The following is a 24,760-nucleotide window of genomic DNA, read 5'->3' as shown; positions in this document are numbered from 1 at the left end:
ACAATCACTATAAAAATATACAAGCTTTTAAAATATAAAAGACCAACATTTAAAAAATTAAAAGATCAGTCTTGCGAAATTTTTGGATCAAATATTGTGCTTACTAATTTCCCTATTGGCACAATGAAAGACCAGCATAAAAACCTTGTTGAAGTCTTAATCATGAGTAATTAATGTGGAAAACAATCCCATCATACTGTATATAAAATGTATATGAAATCATGCATTCAGGGTCTATATTATGCCACCAAAAAGTTAGTTATTGAAAATATATTGAATGTTCAGTAACATGGTAAAAGTTTATTTCCACAGTGAGAATGGGGTTGAAAACTCCAGGAATCAGTATTTTCTATGTAAGCAGTCAAGTTTCTCTCTTTTTAATTATTTTTGATCCACCCCACTGCTCCACTGGTTCCTCCCCGTCTGGCTTTGGAGTGGAGAAGCAGTAGTCGAAGCGCACATTCCTCTTGCTCTCTTTGTTGAAGGCATCCAGGCGCTCTGTGTCCTGCAAGCTCAGGAGCCAGCGCTGCATAGCAAAGTCAGTGAGGGCAGGCAGGTGGTGCAGGGCACTCAGCAGACTGTCCAGCCAGGGAGAGGGATCCCGTCGAGATGAGGGCCGCAGGCTGATATCCAGCTCCCCCAGCCCCTGCAGCCCCCCCACCTCCTGGAAAAACAAAGCCCAGCCCTGGTCCCCCACTGTGTCATTGTACGTCAGGTCTAGAAGTCTCAGGCTAGCCAGTTTCCCAGACTTTGAAACAGATGCTGCAAAAAAATAAAAAACATATATTCAATATGTGCCACTGCATTTCCTACATTTCATGCCAGGTTTTCTCACTCCTGGTCCTTAAGAGATCCATAGGTTTTCTATGTAACTTCAATTTGGCAAAGGCAAAAGGAAACAAGCAGTGATTTCAATTAGGTCATTAAAAGCCTGGATAACAGCTTCCAACCAGGGATGTCTGGATAGTAGGGATCAGCTCAGTGCTTTAAATGTGTATCTACGCATATTCTTATATGTTCTATGTCTACCTTCAGCATAATATAAAATGTAAGTTCTCATTATACATAATACAATTAATCAACAACAATTCTAGGACAATTCTGTAGAACTCTAGAAAGGTTTTGTATGTAGTTCCTCTGGTATTTTCAAGGCTGCTCCTGTCAGATGAACAGCTTAGAAACTTAAAAATCTGTGTCCAAAATGCAATGAGGTTGAAAGCATGTGATTTGTGCCTTTGAAGGTTCCACAGTGTACATACTCATGCATTTTCAGAAAAGCTATTTTCCTGTTGTATCGGTATTCTGTACGTTGTGATTTCAAAGGGAGAGGCCAAACCATCTCTTGTGTGATTTTTCCATTCTGAGGTGTTCTGTGCATTGCTCTCTCGTGCATACCCAAGTGCACCATGTCTTCTGTGGTCAGGTTACAGCTACTCAGCTTCAGTTCTTGCAGTCTGGGGTTGGGCTGCAGAGGGTCCAACAGTAGCTTGAGGCTTCCTCCTACACACTTATTCCAGGACAAGTTGAGGGTCTCCAGTTCACTCAGCTGCAGCATCAAATCTCCTGACATACGAACACAGACCCACAAACACACACACACACACGCACAGAGATACACTGTACTAATTAGCTTGCTTAAGATAACTGTGTTTCATTATCAGCATTTGATCTGTTACAGGGAATAATGTATACCAGTGTGGGGTTTATTAATTCAAATTTAAGATCATATACAAAGCATTTGGAAGGTGAATCACTTTTTGTTTCAAGGTCAACATGTTCACTATTCAAGCATGTTTTTTTGTTGGTCCTCATCTCCCACATATTGTACAATATTCCCTATATTCCTTAATTTATTCTGTTGTGTTTTTGTATTGTATTATTATATTTGTTTTATTAAGATGTTTTTCCTACATTGCACTACAGTAGTACCTTTGCATCATGAAACCCTTTTGATTGCCAACCATCCTGCACTAAAGCATAGGCTAAATACATTTAAAAATAAGGAGAAAGAAAATAAGATGATTGTAATTTTTGTAAAGTAAGATGTAGAAAAATGTCCAAGCTTAAGAGGTTTCTGGAAACAAGTGCTGCCATCCTTTAAATAGCTTGCCCCCCTCCCCTCCCTTAGAGCCCTTAGAGAAGTTAAAGTGGTACCTAGTGATTGGTAGGAGGCCTTGGTTAGATTGCAGTTATTCAGCACAATGCGTTTCATCTTACACAGTGGGAGACTGGGAAACAGTTGCTGACACATACGCCCAATCTTCTTATTGGACGATAAATCCAGCATCGTGAGGTCACAAAGGGACGGAGCTACCTGGTCTGAGGAAGAAAATGCATAGAAGTGCTAGAAGGTATTCAGGTGTTTGCTGATCTTTGAGTTAGTGAATTGATCAAATCACTGGCTTATTTTTTGGGAGAAAAGCTGGCAGGTCCTTTCAGCCCATTACAAGCAAAATTGTACCTAGTCATGCATGGAATATGGAGATACTAGAATTAATCGAATAGCTTTCATAAGCATTAATTTCAGATTCAAATCTTGTAAGGAACAATTATGCAAGCTTTTTTTGTACTCTAATGCATTGGCAGGGACATCTCTTCATTGTGCAATTTCACAATTACTATTTTCTATTTACATGCCCATGTTAAGAGTAGGAACACTCCCCAAAACCACATATTAACATTACAATGCAGAAGTACATCCATTAAACCCTACAACATTGTGGGTCACATGACTGACTTTCTATTGTTGGAATGACTCACTGAGTCCCTCCATGTCCTCCTCTGTCAAGCAGCACAGGTGTAAATCCAGATTTTGCATGCGACTCAGGTGGCCTATCTGAGCAGCTGCCTGTTTAAATCCCCCTCCAGCTTCCTTGTTACAAGATAGGTCCAGCTGCTGAAGAGCCGAGAGGAACGGAAAAGCATTGCCTGGGAACACAGTCACGTTACACACAGGGTCATATTTTCAGAAAACACCACCAAAAAAGTTATGGATGTATTCTTTATATAAAGAGACACTCATTACACTGGATTGTGGCAATCTTGATGATTACAGTGTGAAAGTGTGTCTCGTTTGCTACTGGTGTGAGCTTGACTAGGAGCTCTTACCCAGAGTACAAATGCTGTCCTGTTGCAGTCCACACATCTGCATCCTGAGGACACGGAGACGACAGTTGTTTTTCAGCTCTTGGGTTAGGTCCTCCAAGCCCCCTGCCACTAGTTTATTGGCAGACAAGTCCAGCACCTCCAGGCAGGGCAACAGACACAGTCGCTCACCTGGACATACACACACACAGCATCACTGAAGTAGGGCCTTTTGTTTTGCTTTATTGAGAGAGCTTCAGTGGTTTAAATCACATACTAGAAAAATAATGTAATACCAGGTATATGTATATTTCAAAAAGGTATTTTTTAATTGTTATTTTGTAGGAATAATTCTAGTGTTTTTGTTCAAATCTACTAAATGTTAAAGCACATACTGACACTGACACTTTCTAGTTTAATTTACCTTTACATTTTCACAGAATAAAAAAAATCAGGAGCAACAAAACCTGGAAAATCAACCTGCTTGTGTAAATTGTATTTGTTTGGGGACTTGGAAGTGGCTACCAGTGACTTCTTCAGGGGTCCCACACATCTTAAACATCAAATTCAAGGAGTTTTCAAGGACTTTCCAGGCCCAATTCACTCAAATTCAAGGACCCAACATTATTTACTGTTACAACACTGAGAATTTTTATAATGAGAACTAGCAGGCTTTACAGAAGCTCACAGACAACATTTAAAAAGAAAGAGAGGCTTGAATGTTTAAGTAAAAAAAAAAAATCAAAAGAACTTCAATTTCTATTCTTGCACAAAATATGTAAATTCAAGCACTTTCAATGACCCATGTCTATTTATGTCTATTTTCAAAAACTTTCAAGGCCTTGATTTTCTCTCAAATTCACAAACTTTCAAGGATTTCAAGGACCCATGGGAACCCTGCTTCTTACCCAGAGATTTTGCATCTCTTGCAGTGAGCTGACAGTCCACTAGGTGGAGCTCTTTCACCCTGCAGCCAACTTCCAACTTGTGCGTCAGAGTGTGCAGGTTTCCTCCAATGCAGTTGTTCCAGGACAAATACAGAATCTCCAACATGGGGATATAGTCTAGTGCCTCTCCTGAATTACAACAGGACAAAGAAATGTTGGAACACAAATACTGTAGAAATACTGGGTTATGTTTTCTTCAATATGTTTATAGCTGCTGGAAATGGCCCAATTATAATGTTAATAGATTAAAGCAGTAGGCCTGCTTTTGAAAGTTTGCTCTGCCAAGAAAAAAAAAATTAATTCTCTGCATTCACACTGTAAACTAAGCTTACTTCACTGTGTTGCTTAAAACAAGAAATCTTTAGGGTAGCCTAGGGAACCAAATTGTCACAGATTAAATAGTTGACAGAGAGGTGTTCCCATGTTAGCTGTCTGGGATCTGGGAAGGAGCAGGACACTAAACTTCTAAGTCCTACCTAAAGCGGTGAGGTCCTCTGCAGTCAGTCTACAGCTGCTGAGCTTCAGGGTCTTGAGTTTATTTATGTGCTGAAGGTGAAAGGTCAAAGCCTTCAGTGCTCCACCAATTAAATCGTTCCAAGAGAGGTCCAATTCCTCCAAGAGTGTCAAGAAGGGTAACATTGTTGCTTACAGAAAGAGAGAGAGAGAGACCAATTGTAAATGTAATGTGACATTTTCTATATGAATTTAGGTATACATCTTACTATTTTTCAACATGGCACAAAATTACAATTAAAGAAACTTGTGCAAATTGACCCTCACCCAGTTCCACCACATCAGTGGCTGTGAGATCGCAGTGGTTGAGGCTAAGACTCCGGCTGTCGGGCTTCTTCCCAAGTTTCTGCGCGAACATCTTCACCCGCCCCCAGCCCACCACGGAGCACACCTCTCCACCGGCAGAGTCGCTGCACACTGAGGACACAAAAGTGAGCATCTCAAACCACCCCTCACAAACAAGCTGACCAGCAGTGGGCCTATACCGATCTTACGAACTCAACCTCGGCGTATATTTTAAAGTATTTTTTTTCCCCCAAATTGAAATCCACAAGTGTGGTGTCAATTTTAAAGATTAAAATCGGTGATTTAGCAGACAGTCCAAAGATGTGTTTATCGTTTTGTGGAAAACATCTCAAATCACTATAGTGGGTTGCAACTTATGTCATGGCTTCTTAATCAACCAGAGGTAACGTCTTGACAAACACACCTGCAGTCTGTAGCCCACCTGGTTCCAGGTTCTCCTTGCCGTCAGCCCGGGAAGTGTCGTCATTCTCACTCTCTTTGGTCTGCGAACTGCTTTTCCCCCTTTTTTCTGAGTCTTCAGAGGGTCTAAAAAATCGGGTCACGGAGGGCCGCTGGCGACGCTCAGTCAAAGATTTCTTCCTGCGGATTTGATTCATGATCAGGTCAAAGGGAGATCTCCTCTGGGTGCCCTCCCCTCGCTTCTGGAACTCTGGAATATACAGTCAGGGGTCTCCTTATTCCGCAGACCGGTACAGGCACCTTACATTCATTGTTGTGAACGGCTCTAGTTTTGGGAAGTATTGACTTATTTGCAAGAACAATATAGGCCTTATGGTCGCGTTCTTGCAGCACAGATTTTAGAGGTTCTGCACAAATCCCACCAATCCTACTGGGCTACATGAACGCGACCAATATACTTATATATGCTCAGCAAAAAATAAACATCCCTTTTTCAGGACACTATATTTTAAAGATCATTTTGTAAAAATCCAAATAACTTTACAGATCTTTATTGTAAAGAGTTTAAACAATGTTTTCCTTGCTTGTTCAATGAACCATAAACAATGAATGAACATACACCTGTGGAACGGTCGTATAGGCAATTAAGGTCACAGTTATAAAAACTTCGGACACTAAAGTGACCTTTCTACCGACTCTGAAAAACACCAAAAGAAAGATGCCCAGGGTTCCTGCTCATCTGCGTGAACGTGCCTTAGGCATGCTGCAAGGAGGCATGAGGACTGCAGATGTGGCCAGGGCAATAAATTGCAATGTCCGTACTGTGAGACGCCTAAGACAGCGCTACAGGGAGACAGGAAGGACAGCTGATCATCCTCGCAGTGGCAGACCACGTGTAACAACACCTGCACAGGATCGGTACATCCAAATATCACACCTGCGGGACAGGTACAGGATGGCAACAACAACTGCCCTCCATCAGTGCTCAGACTGTCCACAATAGGCTGAGAGAGGCTGGACTGAGGGCTTGTAGGCCTGTTGTAAGGCAGGTCCTTACCAGACATCACCGGCAACAACGTCGCCTATGGGCACAAACCCACCTTCGCTGGACGTGATTTCCTGCAAGACAGGAATGTCAGTGTTCTGCCGTGGCCAGCGAAGAGCCCAGATCTCAATCCCATTGAGCACGTCTGTTGGATCAGAGGGTGACAGCTAGGGCCATTCCCCCAGAAATGTCCGGGAACTTGCAAGTGCAAGAGTGGGGTAACATCTCACAGCAAGAACTGGCGAATCTGGTGCAGTCCATGAGGAGGAGATGTACTGCAGTACTTAATGCAGCTGGTGGCCACACCAGATACTGACTGTTACTTTTGATTTTGACCCTCCCTTTGTTCAGGGACGCATTATTCAATTTCTGCTTGTCACATGTCTGTGAAACTTGTTCAGTTTATGTCTTAGTTGTTTAATCTTTTTATGTTCATACAAATATTTACACAAATAAAAGCAGTTGAAAGTGAGAGGACGTTTCTTTTTTTGCTGAGTATATATCCTAAACAAGCAACACAATCTATTCCAATTGTGCTTGCAGTTTGAACTTTTTCTTCACTAGGAAACACAATCTTTTTCTTGAATACGAAGCTATTTATTACATACCTTGGGTCTCCATTTACAGTGTGGGAATTGTACCTCTGAGCAGAAGGTGATATGGGATAGTTCAGTATTATCCTGGAAAACGGTAAGACAATAAAATTAATACATCAGCTGGAGTTAAAAATCCTAATTATTATTATTTTTTTAATATTATAATATCTCATTAAAAGCTTTAATCCAATACTGTAAAGAAAGGTGTTCACTGAATCGAGAGAGTTGCATATAGTTACAGGCTGTCTATACCTAGGCAACAAGGAGGTGATCAGTAACAGAATGTCAATGAGTTGACATATTTGTAAATAGGCTTATATCTAAAAGTATGCATCTTGCTTTCTCTCATGTTCCATATTGGAACCCTGGTGAATATAACGATACTTTAAGTTCGATTGGCGGTGCTTTGATACCTGCAGGAGCTTGTTTTCATAGGTGCAGCAGAGCAAGATCCTGTTTCTGCCCAGTGCAAATAGGATCTGAGGTCCCAATCAATCTATAGAATCAATTTCATGAAAGTTGTTTTTGGTAAAATGCACTTTAATGAGGCACGACCTGGAAAAGTTTTTAATTTTACCGTATTTATTGACTTCGATCGTTACCCCATCCGGTTTCCTTTTCTCTCTCTGCGGGTTTTGTTGTTGATAGATGTGTCTCTTCCCAAGACAGTTTCATACAGGAAGTAAGTCTGCCACCGTACTTTGAAACCTAAGATCAGGTGAGTATTTAAATGAGCCGTTTTGGTTCATGTGATGACTTAACTAGCCTGAACGCATAAAGACTTTTACTTGACCACGAAAGACTGACACTGCATGACCAATCTAGAACCATAAAGGATATATATTTTAAGATTATTGTATACCTCGCTAATAACATCATTGCTAATTGTTTGTGTACTTGTTTTTATTAGTAGTCTGGTATTACCCTTAATCATAATCATAATCATAATAATAATAATAATAATAATAATAATAATAATAATAATAATAATAATGCTTATTGTTATTATTATTGTTGTTATTAAATTATATCACATACATCATAGTAAAAACTGTAGATAGAACGACTGTTACCACTTAAGGAATCTACAGTTCTAGAACTGTGGATCCGCAGTTTCTGATGTATATTAACATTAACAAAATTTAACATCACAAAATTCATAAACAGTAAGTGTTTTGGCAATAATAAAATGTCAAAACTACAATATCCTCTAAAATGTAAAATATTATAAACTATTTTAGTGGTGTTTTATTTGTGTATGTATTTATTTCTATACGTTTTTATTCCCCCAGAAATGGTATGGGGATTAGCAGAGTTTCAGGGGCTTTGGGTCCCGTTCGGCTGCAGCGAATCAAGAATGCACAGAGCTGTATTTAAAGGTTAAATCAGCTCTTATCCTTTTGCCTCACCGTGACTCTATAATTCAGAGCACACTGGGAGCCAGGAGGACAGAAATCCTTTCAAAAAGATTACACCCTGGAGATGCTTTAATTAGAGGTTTAAATGTCTTAATACGCTATGCTTAATTGTTAAGTACCATGTTAGTGAATCAGTTCTAGTACTGAGGGGAAATGGTCTATCTGGGTTTACCACATTTGTTCAAAGTGTGTCGAGAAACGTCATCACAACTGGTGCAATATCTATCTATCTATGTCTACTTTGTTGGAAACCTGTCTCAAAATTAAGCAGGCCTGCTTTTAAATCAACTTCAGTGGGCATGTCACGCACTGTCCTCCAGAAAGCCATGGTAGTAAGTGTTGTAATTTAGTACACCGTTAAACATGGGTGTAAAAACTGGATGCACAAGAACAGATCTTGCATTTTAAGTCTTCGACACCGGATCACGCATATTGAACAAGGCGCCTAATTATGTGCTTGTTGGGACATTAGGACCCAGCAAGGATCTGTTTAAAACGGACAACAAAGCTCGCTTAATCCACTGGGGTTTGTGTGTGTGTGTGTGTGTGTGTGTTTTTTTTTTTTTTTTTTTTTTTTTTGCAGCCCCATCGCTCATCTGAATTGTCTCTGTGCGACAGCCGAGAAATAGAAAAGACCTAGCGTGCATGGTTTCAATTTCAGTTCAGTTGCCTATGTTTTATGATTTATACTTGCATGCCAGGTCTGGATTGCTCAAATAAAATTAAACTTGCTCCCTCATTGCATTCCTAATTGCCAAAGTGCCAGAAAGGTGTATGTTTTCAAACTGCAGTTATGTATGTAATGCAAATGTTAGTCGTCCTTATCAGGTTTCTATTGTGGTTATCTGGTTTGAAGGCAACGTGGGCTGGTTGCTAATGCGCCACGTCATTTGACACGTTATTTGTCATTTAACAACACCTGGACGTGTTGAGGGTATTGCTTGCAGCTAATGCCTTGACAGTTGGGCACGAACTTGGATATGCACGATAACAATAAACACTCAAACCCACAAACTAATTAGTAATATCGGGGTGCGTCCATTAGTGGAGGGAGAAAGTGGCTCGCCTGGACGGTAGTAATATTAATAATGTCCAGAAATTAAAAAAGTGAACCTTACAGGGGACTGACACATGCGCAGGCTAATTAGATCCTGTCCTGACAGACGCACTCTTTTTAAAATATGCAACAAAACTGTAGACGGTGCAGGACATCGGATGGCCTACATGTCGGCCTGTGAATTATAGTTGTCTCATTTGTAGGAACCTTAAGCGTAGATTTAGACCCACCCAGAAAACATGAACCAGGATTAGGCGACAAGTACTTCGTTGCTTGGTCGACAGAATGCAAAAATGCTGACAGTGGCTGCAGGCTGCTGCGGATTTGCCCTTGTCGAGCTGGACGGTTTGTAACTCACTGCTGCCCCCTAAATTTCAAATACTACCTAGCAAGTTTCAGAATGAATGTATTCAGGATACTACATATTAATCAAAGTTATGATTTTAAAGCTAATTGCATCTCATATGATATATACCTTTGTGCTAATGCATTAACCAAATGTAAGGAGTGTCTTATATGTTGTTGTATAAATGCATTTTGTAGTTTGCAGTAAAGGGGATTTATATAAACCGATCAGCCATAACATTATGACCACTGACAGGTGAAGTGAATAACACTGATAATCTCGTTATCATGGCACCTGTCAGTGGTTGGGATATACTTGGCAGCAAGTGGATATTTTGTCCTCAAAGTCGATGTGTTAGGAGCAGGAAAAATGGGCAAGTGTAAGGATCTGAGCGACTTTGACAAGGGCCAAATTGTGATGGCTAGACGACTGGGTCAGAGCGTCTCCAAAACTGCAGCTCTTGTGGGGTGTTCCCGGTCTGCAGTGGTCAGTACCTATCAAAAGTGGTCCAAGGAAGGAAAAGCGGTGAACCGGCGACAGGGTCATGGGCAGCCAAGGCTCATTGATGAACGTGGGGAACGAAGGCTGGCCCGTGTGGTCCGATCCAACAGACGAGCTACTGTAGCTCAAATTGCTGAAAAAGTTTATGCTGGCTCTGATAGAAAGGTGTCAGAACACACAGTGCATCGCAGTTTGTTGCATATGTAGCTGCATAGCCGTAGACCAGTCAGGGTGACCATGCTGACCCCTGTCCACTGCTGAAAGCGCCTACAATGGGCACGTGAGCATCAGAACTGGACCACGGAGCAATGGATGAAGGTGGCTTGGTCTGATGAATCACGAGTTCAGGGTGTTGACTTGGCCTCCAAATTCCCCAGATCTCAATCCAATCAAGCATCTGTGGGATGTGCTGGACAAACAAGTCCGATCCATGGATGCCCCACCTCACAATTTACAGGACTTAAAGGATCTGCTGCTAACGTCTTGGTGCCAGATACCACAGCACACCTTCAGAGGTCTAGTGGAGTCCATGCCTCGATGGGTCAGTGCTGTTTTGGTGGCAAAAGGGAGACCTACACAATATTAGGCAGGTGCTCACAATGTTATGACTGATCGGTGTATATTAATAACCTTTTTTTATGTGTCTGTTGCATGGTTTATATGAAATGCAGACAGACCAAATACCTTGTTTCACCTGACCTGCTTTTGTATTTAGCTTTACTTAAATGCATGCACAGAAGGAGAAATACATATTTGAAATCTGAACACCTGCTACACAGAACATATTTGCTTTGATTGCTGCTTACTGTGTATTATAAATAGAAGTTTCTGTGTTAGCATTATTATTTTTGTTTATTAAGCTACACTGTGCAATGGTTACAGCAAGAGCAAAATAACACAAGGCAAAATGTATTCCATTGGGAAAACCACATTTCAGAGTAAAAATAAATATTCGCAGCAAACACTTTTTCCATTTTGGAAACTCAAACTTGTTTTCCATAGTATTCCAACTGGAGTTATTTAGGAGTTTTAAAATGTTAACTTTCAGATAATTATTCACCTTAATATTGGCAGTTATGTGTGGGTAATTCAACGAGGTCTACAGGAGCCTTGTATTAAAGCAATTAGATCAGTGGAAAGACATGTCTAAGCGCTGTATTGGTTTTGCAAACTGAAAAAGGCACTCCCCAGCCAAATGTTCAGTCTCTAATTAGCAAGAACAGGAGCATCCAAATGCAAATCTTGTATACCTAACTATAGACTAATACTCTTGATCCTGGCAGTATTTTTAAAATAATAATTCTAGGTACTGCTTGCAAGCTGTAAGCGTTTAAGCACAAACTGTCAGATTAGGAAGTCTGAGAAGATGATCCCGGCAACACATTTAGTAGGATTTTTGCAAACTAGCAGTCGACGGTCTTAGGCCAAGATTCTAAGCCACACAGCTGATAATTGATTCTTGCTACAACCCGCCACAACAACAAACTACTGAAGAAAACTATTAAAAAGGCTTAAGCAAAACAAACAAACAAACAAACAAACAAACAAAAAAACTGTCAGATTCCAGCTGCTACAGTCAGTGTTTGGATCCTCCTGCTGTTGAAAGGAAACAGTGTATTTAGTTGTCTTACACACTGTCTTAAGTGCTAACAAGAGATTATCAGGGTAAATGTTGGAAGAGTATTAACCTTCCCAGCTTAGACACTACTCATGTAATTACATTTTCACCATTGTGGGGTTGGAGGGGAAATTGCTGTGATGTCAGGAAAGAGGGAGGGCTTAACCAAGGGGATGAAGAACACTAATGGAGATAAAATGAATCTGTATTTAAAGTTCAGTTTTAGTTAAGGCAGCATTTCTGGCACAGAAGGAGCAGGCGGGGTTTTGTTGTTTTTTTTCTCCTCTAAGCTGCCAGGGCACTGTGTCTTTGGCGCTGAAGCGAAAGTGCCTCAGCGGTTGAGGGGAACTGAAGTGTTTGGTTTTTGCGGGTTTTTTTATATTTTTATTATTTTAGAAGGAGTTGCGTTGTTGCTCTGCATGCTGGCTAGAAGATGACTTGGTCCCATTGCTCTCTGCAGGCTCGTCAGTAGGTGAGTGTGAACCATCTGGTTTTTACTTGTCCTCCTTTTGGTGTTCTGTGATGTGGTCAGGCTTTCTGCCCCTCTTTCAGTTGGCTGCTGTAAAGATAGTATCAGTTCCTCCATGTGCTCCACAAACCTTCACCTTTCTTTGAAAATTATTTGTGGCAGCATTGTGTTCTTTCATTCAGAAATACAGGCTATCTCACTGACAGCCCTAGATGTGAAAACATGTTTCTGTACATATAATGGAGGCAGCTTGGTGCTGGTTGGGTTGCAAAAACAGGCTTAATTTAAATACTTATTTAACTAAGCTCCTAGGAACTGGTTGTTAAAGCTACCTAGCAATTCAGTATGGAAAACATTTTCTATCATGCTTTGACAGACAACATTGACTTCCTGGCTTATTATGTCCTACACACTGGCCTAAGTGATTTTGTGGTTTGCGATTATTTTATAGTATTCCTGTCAATCCTAGAGGTCATTTGTGGTGTTTGAAAAGAGCTGGCTTGCTTTCTAGAGAGGTGCAACTTTACAAAATCCTGTTTTTGTACATTTTCTATATGAAGTTAACGTTGTGCACATACTCAGAGATAGTGCTATATGTCTTCCATCTGTGTCAAATGTATAATCTATTCTGCTTTAAAAAAATGGGGAACTACTTCATTTGTAACAATTTTTGTTTGTTTGTTTTAATTGAAGTGTGTTGACACTGATGACACCTCTCATAATTGATTATTGCAGTAGTTTTCTGTCCAAAAAACAAAAACACAACTTGAGCACAGGCCCAAACTATATCACATGGTTCTATTTCAATACATCAAGGTGTCACGCAGTTGGAATTGGAGCTGAATAAAAGGCAGGTGGTTTACAAATCAATATTACTAACCAAACACAGGCAATATCTAGTACGCCAGAGAAAAATAAAATTAGTCATACCAGGTTTTTGCATGAGTCACTCATACAGATGTACACATGCACAATATTTGCACCATAAGGCCTATTTGACAAGTTTAAACAAGTGTTGCTTTTCCTGATGGGTTTGTAAAGTACAGAAAACTGAAGGATTGTTTCACCTCAGATTTTATGTTACACATAACTTTGTGGTTGTTTCTTAGAATTGTTATTATTACTCAATTTCTTAGCAGATACCCTTATACAGGGTGACTTACAATTGTTACAGTATATCATATTATTTTTACCCATTTATACAGCTGTGCATTTACTGGAGCAATCTAGGTAAAGTGCCTTGCTCAAGGGTACAACAGCAGTGTCCCCCACCTGGGATTAAACCCACAACCCTCCTCTCTGGAGTCCAGAGCCCTGACCACTATTCCACAGTGCTGCCCACTGCTGAGGGGAATTGGTGGGTTGGCTTGAATTCTGCATTGTTACCCATATGAAAGTAATACAGTCTCACCGCTGACGTTTATTGCATCACCCTCCAATGACAAAAAAAGAAATACAATATTTTATTCTGTGAACTGATCAAGTGTCTTTTGAGCTGTAGTTGTGCTTGATTTGATACTTTATGATTATTAATATTCATTATTATTGAAATTGATACTCAATGAAGGATTAACAAATCTGATATTTCAGGTTGATGGATGGAGATCTTGATTCAGTGAAGAAAGTATAAGGAAAGTGGTCAAGGGGAGCAATCAGTGATATACAGAGACCACATACATGTAGACCATTATGAGACCATATATATATATATATATATATATATATATATATATATATATATATATTTTTTTTTTTTTTTTTTTTTTTTTAAGGGTACTTGGTATTGTTTTCAAGTTTGCAGCCACAGTGCTGGAAAAAGTGAGAACAGTCTGTAGGCTGTGTCTCACTGTTTGCATGGATGTGTGGGTTTGTGGGGTTTTTCCTAATGGTGAAATCTTCAGGAAACTCAGTATGAATACCTGATGAGCTTCCCCCTCCTACTCAAACACTCAGAGAGAGGTCTGAGCCACCTCTTTCTCTCTTTTGTCTATAGAGGCCTACTTTGCAGGGTATCTTCTAATCTTGTATCAGTGTGTTTCCATTTCCTAGCATGTGAAAGAGAATTAGAGAAATTAAAAAACAATGAAGTCACTATAGCATTCCCAAACAAGGACACTACCACACTGTAACATTGTTATTTATATATTAATATATGTGTGTGTGTGTGTGTGTGTGTGTGTGTGTGTGTGTGTGTGTGTGTGTGTGTGTGTGTGTGTGTGTGTGTGTGTGTGGTTGTATACATGAAGGTTTCAGGAGAAATAAACACCAAAAATGGAATGGTGTTTCCAAAACAATGATTTGTGTGTGTATATATATATATATATATATATATATATATAATATTGATTTATTTATTTTCTGGGATGTGTGTCTGCGCCACATTTTGACACTCTTAAGTAATCTGATTACGGCGCAGATTTGATCCAAAGGTGTTTTCAGGACGTCCTGGAGACTAATGGAGGGAGATAAGATTTAGCACTTGAGTGTATTGTTAGGGCTGCTTACAGGCAGGGTTTGCTGAGGGTAAAACTCTAAAGGCTGAGATTAACTCGAACACATCTCTTTAAACTGCTGTATAGCCAGGATTTAGCTAATAGGATCACAGGAGAAGAAGGGGAGGAGAGGGCGGGTGGAGGGTAACAACACTGTATATAGAGGTTGACAGATGTTACTGGCAGACTTTTGGACTAACGGGATTAAAATGCAGGGATTAGATGAGTTTCATAAGGAACTCTGGGTTGGTTGCTAACATGCCAGCAAGACGAATCGGATAATTGCCCTTCTGGATGAACTAGGTGTAATCCCTCCCAGCCCTAGTTCAGAAATATGATCATGATCTCTTTGTGATGATCAGCTCTTTTTCACCTTTATAGTAGTTGATAGAGGCCTGTTTCAAAAATTCCAGTCATAAGGATGCAAGAAAAAATATGAGGAGCATAAAATACAGTCTTTATTATACAGGTTTATTATAATTTATTAATTAACAGCTGCTAATTAAAAAAAAAGAAAGAAAAACTCCTGATTGACATGGAGAATATTTAGTTATTCAATGCAGTGGATTGAAGGATGAAGCCTCTTTTTTACCAATGTCTTAAGGGAAAAGTAAATAAAATAGAATATATTCATTCAGGACATGGGGGGCAGTGGCATTGCTATATTTGTCTCTAGGGCACCGAGACCCTAATACCACTCCATCCTGCTTGTGATCAGCAAAGAGAGTGCTGCACAGACATCCTTGATGTCTCCCCACCACAAAATAAACATATTGTACAACCCTAACAGGATGTGTATATGTTTATATGTACGTGCAAAATGTATCTTGATGTTGCTGTATCCCAGTTCACTTTGATGACAAAGCTGTTATAACTTTAAGATAGTGACCACATGCGCAACTAAAGGCCTCAAACAAGGAGATAAGATCACCAACCATCTACACCCCTGGGGTAAAAGCAAAGATTGCTTTTTGTTTTGTTTTGTTTTTCAGTTATTATTATTATAATTTTTTCAAGTCTGTTTGTAAAGTGAGCTTCCCTTGTGGTGCTTTCTTTTGCAGAGCACACTCGAAAGGAGTTTAAAGCGCCCTCTCTCAACTTTCCACTGTGGTGCAGTGGTAAATCTGAGCTGGGACTTTCCGCTTGTCTTGTGATGCTGTCAGACTGAGACCTTTTAACCGCTTAGGCCTTTTAACCGTGCTACCAAAAAGACAAGTCACTGGGGCTCCGATCAGGCTCGCACTGAACGTCTCTCTCTCTCTCTTTCTCTCTGCTTTCGGCTATTATTGAAACAGGAAAGACAAAAAACGAAACAAGGGCAGCTACCTGAGAGTGAAAACGTTGGAGGGGGAGAGTCAGAACATACAGCGAGGCTCCTGCAGGTATGTGATAGACATATTCAAAGAGAGAGAAACCACAAAAAAAGTTAATAGTTAAAACTAAAACGTCTTTTGCACCAGCACTAAATCTATATTGAAAATATAATAAAATCTTTTAAGTTTAACATAATTTTTCAAAGAGCAGTAGACTGGATTTATTATTTCATTTGACTTTCATCCAAACCCCATAATCCTTTTAACTTAATGTCTGTTGCTGTCTGTATTAAGTTGCTGGTTTAGGTGTTTGTGCAAGAAGGTGCAGATATAATCAAATCTGATAGCTTTTAAAAATATAAAAACATGTATGGGCATTATTTTAAATACAGGGATATGACTGCCTTATTAGAGACCTTGCCAGGACTTTCACATACATAATTTGGTATGGGACCTAAATGTCATTTGTTATAGACAAACTGGTAGGCAGGAGGGTTATTCTTGCTGTGAGAAATATTTTCCCTATGTTGCACTGTGCACTTAATTAAACCAAAACTAATGTGGGTTTGTATCTGAAGGAGTTTCGTATGCATGTATGTAGGGTGTCAGTTTAAGGCATTTTAAGTGTGTTTTGTAAAACTGTCAGGTGGTGGGCTTACCCTGATTGTTTTTATTTGATAAAGTTATGTTTTTGTTGTTATTATTTTAATAAATAAAATACTCAATACAATCTCACAATATCCTAGCCAGAGAGCAATTGGTTCTCTTACTTCCATTCCTGTATTATTTAAAGAGTCAGAGGTGTCATGGGGGTCCACGGAGAAGAATACATATATTGAATAGGATTACATTTGGGTTCAGGAAAGATTTGGCATGAGGATAATGGATTTGCAAAAAAAAAAAAAAGCAAATGCCTGTCATGTGGAAGGATTATCTTCTAAAAATATGAGGTTACAAATTACAACATAATAGAACAGCAATTTTTAGATTTTAGTTTATTTTGAAGGCCTCTGAAGAAATGCCTTACATCTTTAACCACTGTGCAGTAATTCTTGTAATCTGACAGACTATGATATACAATTAAGCATTTTTTCATGCTGCATGCTAATATATTGTACATAATGTCTTACACACAAGAACTGCTGTAGCTATAAATATATGTTCCCCCAGAGTCATATTGAAGTATACAATTTGCAATATTTTATTTAATTACATGAATATATTAATAAATATGTGTCTTTTAGATGCTGATTTACAAACCTTTTATACAATTGTATGCTCTTTATGGGAGAATAAAAGCAAACAAACACTACTGGAGTAATACACTGGAGTTAATATGACGATGAAGCCTGCTCCTGCTGGGCTTCCAGTCATTTAGAGCTCAGCTGGCAGGATTATCAGAAGGGCCTGTGGCTGTGCAGGTCTGAGGATTGCAGAGGTGGCAGTCAATTAAATTGTTGTGATGATTTTTGCAGAGACGTTGCAGTGTGCCGGGACGAACCCTGAGTGTCATGACACCGCGAGAGCAGCTGAGAAAGATGTCAGCATTGGGAGAGCAGGGAGCTCTGGATGAGAAGCACTGGTATCGCCTGGTTAATGGCATGGCAGCAGGGGGTAAGAGTCAGGCAATGGCATCTGTGTCTAGGTTTCCACAGCATATCTGAGACATATTAATATGCAAGTTAGTGCACTAGAAATCACATATTTTGCCACGCAGGTAGGCATGTACGTGCCCACTAAATTAGGGTAGATTGCAACACAGGAGCATAAAGAGCAATCTCATTGTATGCTCATTATATTGGTAAGTGTGAGAGACTGTGTACCTGATTGGGCAAAACTTGCAAGCACATTTATAAAATGTGATAAATGTATATTAAATTTGGGAATTCACATGACAAACTTTCAAACTTCTCACTCAGCTCCACATACTTGGATTCATTTTTTTTTTTTTTTAATCTTAACTAAAGATATACAGATTGCTTCCAAATTCACTTGGTTAGGGAGTTTGATTTTTATAAATTTTTGAAACATTGAACTAATTAATAGCAGTTCCAGTCTCGCTCTCTCTTTTTGGTTTAAACATGAGCTTCGTAGTTTCCAGTCTGTTTCATACCTAGTTGGTTCAGTAGCTCCAGTTGGTTTTTGTCCATATGGAGCTGCTGTAAAAACTGTTCCTCCAAAATAAACTAATGTTATGTTGTAGAGAAACCCATACAAAGCTATCAACAGCAGTAGTGGGTAGGCCTTTGATCTCCTGAGCAGAAGGTTGTTGGGACCCCTGCTGAGCAAGGTACTTTACCTAGTAAAAACCCAGCTGTATAAATGGCTATGTAAAATTAATATGATATGCTGTAACAATTGTAAGTTGGTTGCTAAGAACAATATAATTATAATTCATTATGGATACTAGCTATGTAATTATTACATTTAAATAACTATTTGAAATGTAACCCAAGAGTTTTCTCTCTATGTTCATTGTAATATAATTCTTCCTATTCCAGAGGAGAACAGGTTAAACACAGATGGAGGTTTGGCTTGAGGAATGATCGAGTGTGTTTCTGGTTGTTTTGACAGAATTGAGACAGAGACAGGAGCTGATAATGCGGAGCCAGATGGCCATGAACCCTCAGCTTCTAGCTCCCAGTCAGCATAGGCTACAAGGCATTCCTACTCAGTTTGAGCCCCGGTTCATGGAGAGGTAACTAGAGTCTATTCATTTCACTGAGTCTTCTTAGCAAAGCCCCCTCCTTACCTCTGACCGACAACATCTACAATCATGAGTATCTGTTAATGACTATAAAATGGGGTTACAGATATCATTTACAGAGTTCTTTCACACCTCTCTCAGGGTATTGTACTGGTGTCAGTTTTTATGGGCGTCCCAGGCACGGTTCCTGCAAGACTTTGCGCCTAGGCCCTACTCAGTGGTCTCACCTCAGCCAGGCGTGACAAACCCTGTCAGATTCCACCCGATTCGGGCTGTCTGATTCGAGCATAAGCCCTGGAGGAAATATCAGGTGTTCAAATCAAGAACAAGAGCGTGTATTTCTGCAGAACTGTGGCAGGAAGCTCACACGGTACACTGCTAGCACTTTGTACCTCATAAAGCAACACCTCTCTAGCACTCTACAACTGATGGTTCACTTTAATAACTAAACTATTAAAAACAATTGTGTTGTTTTTGTGTAATGTTATGTAAAAATTCTTATCACTGATGGCATTGTTTCATAAGGGTACATAACTTGCGTTTTACAAATTCTTGCTTCCTATCCTGGAATTAATTAACTTATTATAATAAATAGTTTTTTGGTTGTTGTCAATGGCCTCTACTGATGATTAATTGCATGTTGTTAATGAAAGGATGATTATGCACATGTATATTTTGTGTTAATCCCTAGTTATTATAAGTTCATGAATTATGTGCATTATCTAAAAAAAAGTTTACCCATTCTAGCTCATGTGTCCCTTGATTTGTTACAACAGCAGCCTATAGTCAAGCTCCTGTGAATTATTAAATCTGTTGAATTTTTACATCGGCAGCCTTCTAAGTCTGGTTATTTAATTATTCTGAGTATATTATTTGTATGTTCTCTCTACTCTTTACTTGACACATACTGGAAAGAGTGTTACTCAATTCAAGTCATTAAAACTGAACTGAAAGTCATGAAAACTGATTCACTTTTTTTCTGGCATTTAGGGAGCTTGTGCCTCCAACTGAAATGGTGCCCTCTGAAGCCAGGCAGATACACATGGGCTCCCACCTGGGCCCCCCCATCCCTCCACACTCCAATGTCCTGCCAGGGAGAGGCTTTCCTGGAGCAGGTAAGCTTAAATAAATACATACAAAATAAATAAGCTTAACAGAAACAAAGAAGTTTAAGTTTCTATTCACATTGGCAGTAGAAGATTGTCTTCCTTGTGTTCAGTGTCCTGGGGTCTTACTGTCTGTTTGTCCATCCACAGGATATGGATTCCTGCCCTCTGAGCCCATGGAATCTGTAGCTAGGCGACAGGAGATGATCCATAAGCAGAATCTGGCCAGGTAGCAGCTCTTGTTCAGAATATATATATATATATATATATATATATATATACAGTGGCGGAAAAAAGTATTTGATCCCCTGCTGATTTTGTACGTTTGCCCACTGACAAAGAAATGATCAGTCTATAATTTTAATGGTAGGTGTATTTTAACAGTGAGAGACAGAATAACAACAAAAAAATCCAGAAAAATGCATTTCAAAAAAGTTATAAATTGATTTGCATGTTAATGAGGGAAATAAGTATTTACAGCGTAAGTGAGCCAATAATTGACAGTTCAGAATTGGGAAGGTGGAATGGAAAACCTATTTGCCAATGTTAAATAGATTTAATACAAATAATTACTTGTATGTCTTACTGGTGGGATTAATACATTCTTCAATACATGAAGGAATGGCAGTAATGAAAAATGCAAGATCTTTACCCTAGCAAATGAGATGGACTTTTACCAGATGTAACCATGCCTGTGTCTTTGTTTTCTCCTCCCTTTTTTCCCAGGATGGAAATGAATGCCATCCTGCACCAGAAGGAGCTGGAGAATGCCCACCAGAAAGGCCTGATGGGAATGGAGGCGCCCATGATGTACCCCGGCATCCCCGCCAATGCCATGGCGTTCCGTGGCAGGCAAAGACTCCCTGAGGGCCACCTTCCAAGTGATGTGTTTGTGCACCGCTCCACCCTGGAGGACCTGCAGGGCAATGCTGTGCTCATGTCCACCAGCCCCTACCCTCCAATCAGCACGCTGCACAGAGAAAGGGCACGGAGACCTGGGAGGAGGGCAACCAATCACAAGAGTGTGGATGGGAACGCCCTGGGCCCCAAAGGCCAATCAGAAGACAAGAACGTGGAGCAGAGTCCAGGAGCTTCAGGGGAAGAGAAGGAGGCAGAGGGCAAAGTGGAGTCAGGGAACGAGACCACAAGCAAACCGGATCAAGTTAAAATGGACGTTGAGCTGTCTTCAGGAAGTGTGAAAAACTATAAGGAGTGTGAGCCCGGGCTGAGGAAGAGCTGCAGTAATCATGAGAGCTGTACAGAGACACCCAACTGCAACACCACCTGCAGCACCAGTGACAAAGACCTCCCAAACCCCTGCTCCACCTTCCATGACAAATACTACCCTTCAGCCAACCCCCTGTCAAACTTACCTTATGGGTTTCCTATCCCTGGAAATGGACTGTTACCTCCTGGTGAGTTCAATTCCACAAGACACAAATTACAATTGCTACGATTTGATTTGGATAAGATTTGGTGACAATTTAAACCCCCCACTTTAACATTATCTATTTCTTTCTTTGAAACTCCCTTCTCTTTTATTATTAATAGTACGATTACTACTGACAAATGTGAAGTATTGCATTTATATTTAAATGGTCAAACTATTGTATCCACAACAAAACAAATGTTATTCAATATGGTAGATAACATTTACAGCATAATTCAATCAGGAAGTAATTCAGGAAATGATCACAGAATGTTGTAAATGCCCCTGCCTATCTTATAAATATTAAATATTTATTTTTGTGTGTTTGTCTTAGGGTCTCACAGTGTTTTCCTCAATGGGGAAGAGATGTCCTCTGTTGAAGACATACGGAAGTGGACAGTGGAAGATGTCTACAACTTCATCAACAACATCCCAGGTTGTTCAGAATATGCTCAGGTTGGTATTTCATACTTTCTCAGTTTTTTTTAATGTACATTGTAACTTTGTGTAGTTGTTGGTTCATTTTCACACTGACACACTTGTAGTCACCTGAGGTTGATAATGCCTTTAAACCTCCACAGACTTTCAAAGATCATGTCATCGATGGGGAGACCTTACCCCTCCTGACAGAGGATCATCTTCTGGACACTTTGGGTTTGAAACTAGGGCCGGCTTTGAAAATCCGATCTCAGGTATGTGCTTTTGCTTGTGCAGTGTGTATGGTTGGATCCCTCCTTAAATCACTATACCTCCAAGCTCCTGAACCACAAACCCACTTCTCCAAAAGGTTAGGCTTCTCTCACAAGCCATGTCTCCACACAAAATCCAGGAGAGTTAACATCCCTGGAACAGGCTCACTGGGACACAGAATTCAATCTATTGGAGACATTAGTCTTTGCTCCTCTCTCCTTCCACGATTACTGTATTTATCATACAGTACAGGGGGGCAGTATTCACTATCTACCAGAAATCAGAGATTGTCATGGGGGTGCTAACTCTGGAGTTGCTTTGCTGGAAGTCAATGGAGAATATCAGAAAAGTCACAAAAATCATTAAAAAATAACATTTTATGCATGTTATATTGCCCCATCACCCTATTTTTTCCGAAAGATCCATCAGCTTATAGTCATAAAAAGTATATTTCACCAACCCAGAACTGTCCCTATTGTTTTACATTATTTTATTCCAGACACTGCCATGTAGGCTACAGCGGAGTGCGAACTGCGCACGTGCAAACTCCAAAGGGGAATCCTTTCAGCAGAGCTCCCTCAGCTGATACTTACCAAAGCCAGCCGGTTAACTGCTTTTGTTTTTAACTGTTTCTCTGTAAAATGCATTAAAATCCCCTGGTTTGCCTTGATTCAGGTGTCGCGGAGGCTGGGCAGTGTGTTCTACATGATGAACCTGCCTCTCGCTGCCACTTCCCTGCAGGCCACCCCAGAGAAAGCCTGCGGAGACCAGTCATCTGACATCAACTCCCCGCTCAACTGCAACAACGTGGATCTGCTAGGCAGTCCCTGTGCCCGGGAAACGGAGAGCACCAAACCTCCCGAACACAACGCAAGCCTTGAAAACCCGCCTACGCTCACTGAAACAACAGCCTGACATCAGGGACATATGTGCCCTAAATGAATTATTCACTCTCCATTTTCATTTTGAATGCCCTTCAACTTCAGTTGTTTGAGTTGTCTGATGGGTCTTGATTTCCAACACCATCATTCCAGGATGCTGTGAAACAGGTCAGGTTTTTAACTAAGCCCCTATGAATTCAAATGTGAAAGGAATGTGAACACTGAAGGCTTGCTAAACTGATATTGTTGCTACATTACCAGACAACATCATAACACTATAATATATATATATATATATATATTTTTAATTCTCTATATATATTTAACCCACTTACCTACATGAATTAAATACTGATGTTTGCTCTGATTGGTAGGAGGGATAGTAATCTTTTTTAATTAAAAAATAAAATACTAAATAAGTGAGAAGCAATTGCTTCTAAATAAGCAATACTATAAATCTTACAAGTGTTTCATGCCGCATAGTAATTATAGAGGCAATTTTAAAAACACATTCTTTGTCAAAGCATTCTGGAATCATTGGGCCAAGAAGATTTCCAAGCTGAACTTGTATTTGTAACTAGCAAGTGTCTAGAATCCACTTAAAAATCGGACTGTCTTTTTTTTGTTTTTCTGACCAAAGAGGATCTCTGCTCTCCCAGCCTTAACTGGGGGTATTTTCACCCTTGCCTTTAGGAGATTACAATACATAACAAGATTCCTTTTTCTTGGACAGCATGTTAGCTTGTGTTAAAGAAACCAACCTGTTCACAAGTAAAGAGACAGTTCCATATCTGAATCTATGTATGCACTGGAACAAATGTCCTCAATTAGCCTTGAAGGTGAAGGACTATTTCATGGAAAACAGTTATTTAAGAGAAAACTGGAGCCATCACTATTTTCATTGTTGTTTTTGTTCGTGGTGCATTACTTAATATTTATACATCTCCATTATTAAATGAAAGTTGCTGGTTGTATGTATTCTTGAGAGAAAACAAAAATGTTTGTATTGTATAGGAACTGTTCAAATACCCAAATGAAAGTATTGTATTTTTGTAATATATGGTTTTGCTAATGTTTGTTACAATAAATACATTCAATTTTATGGACTTTTCCATTTTTTCCTTTCCAGCATGCTGTTCTTGTTATTCTTGACTATTCTTGTGATCATAACACAAATAGCATTATGAATCTGGGGGTATTCTCTTTGCTCCTTTCAATTTATCATGCATTGACAGATTGTTTTAAACGTTGAAAATAGATAATTCGTAGTGTTATTATTTCTGGAGAGCTAAGACAAGAGTAGTCCCAGAGCAGTGTCTGAACGTAAACCGCAAGCACACTCAGTTAAGTAAAAATAATGCTTCATTATAAACTAGTGTGAAAGTGTGTTGGTCAGTGACCTTTCATCATCATATTATAATACTGGCACATTTAAGGGACAAAGTTATTGGATTGCACATTTAAGGTGGCTCAAAACAGCTATTATACCCATCGGTTGTCTCACGGTTGTTGCTTAAAACTTACAGGATTGTCAAATCGGAAATGTTACATAGATTTTGCCAAATGTTTTCTTGCATTTGCAGTGAAATACTTTAATCAGCTGCAGTCCTACAAAAGTAATAACTACAAATAGATTTTATTTAAAGAAATAACAAATGACTTTTAAGTAATTTAACAGATGCATTTATCCAAAGCTATATTTGCATAGAACAGCAAATACTACAATGAAGACAGATTTTTAAGCTTCTCGTTCACTATTTGAAGGTATGTATAAAATCTATGGCTATGAATCATCAAAGCCAGGGTAGAAGAAAAAACAAAAGCCTGACAGTGGAATACAATA

The 24,760-nt window shown here is 39.6% G+C and overlaps 2 protein-coding genes across 4 annotated transcripts; one reads left to right on the top strand and one right to left on the bottom strand.

Moving 5' to 3' along the window:
* Positions 1 to 87: 87 nt before the first annotated feature.
* On the bottom strand, positions 88 to 7,576 carry lrrc31 (leucine rich repeat containing 31). 3 transcript variants are annotated; one of them, XM_066708947.1, is made up of 11 exons: positions 7,468 to 7,576; positions 6,903 to 6,974; positions 5,254 to 5,499; positions 4,812 to 4,961; positions 4,508 to 4,675; positions 3,993 to 4,160; positions 3,109 to 3,276; positions 2,761 to 2,928; positions 2,155 to 2,319; positions 1,396 to 1,563; positions 88 to 762 (listed from the first exon to the last, which is right to left on the bottom strand). In XM_066708947.1, the coding sequence occupies exons 2-11, from the start codon at positions 6,913 to 6,915 to the stop codon at positions 362 to 364; spliced, it is 1,815 nt and encodes a 604-aa protein (XP_066565044.1). In that variant the 5' UTR covers positions 6,916 to 6,974; positions 7,468 to 7,576; the 3' UTR covers positions 88 to 361. The 3 variants fall into 3 exon arrangements, with proteins under 3 accessions (XP_066565044.1, XP_066565046.1, XP_066565045.1); XM_066708949.1 differs by having other exon boundaries at positions 5,272 to 5,499; XM_066708948.1 differs by lacking the exon at positions 7,468 to 7,576 and adding an exon at positions 7,304 to 7,461.
* Positions 7,577 to 11,989: 4,413 nt separating this feature from the next.
* samd7 (sterile alpha motif domain containing 7) lies at positions 11,990 to 24,019 on the top strand. Its single transcript, XM_066708946.1, has 10 exons — positions 11,990 to 12,302; positions 16,087 to 16,173; positions 17,580 to 17,718; positions 18,679 to 18,802; positions 19,802 to 19,926; positions 20,068 to 20,146; positions 20,644 to 21,332; positions 21,681 to 21,802; positions 21,928 to 22,038; positions 22,712 to 24,019. The coding sequence occupies exons 3-10, from the start codon at positions 17,616 to 17,618 to the stop codon at positions 22,949 to 22,951; spliced, it is 1,593 nt and encodes a 530-aa protein (XP_066565043.1). The 5' UTR covers positions 11,990 to 12,302; positions 16,087 to 16,173; positions 17,580 to 17,615; the 3' UTR covers positions 22,952 to 24,019.
* The last annotated feature ends 741 nt before the right edge of the window (positions 24,020 to 24,760 follow it).

The sequence above is a fragment of the Amia ocellicauda genome, chromosome 7 (assembly GCF_036373705.1).
Source record: "Amia ocellicauda isolate fAmiCal2 chromosome 7, fAmiCal2.hap1, whole genome shotgun sequence".
Classification (NCBI taxonomy): domain Eukaryota; kingdom Metazoa; phylum Chordata; class Actinopteri; order Amiiformes; family Amiidae; genus Amia; species Amia ocellicauda.
The sequence above is the reverse complement of the archived record's forward strand: the minus strand, read 5'-3'. Positions and strand labels throughout refer to the sequence as shown.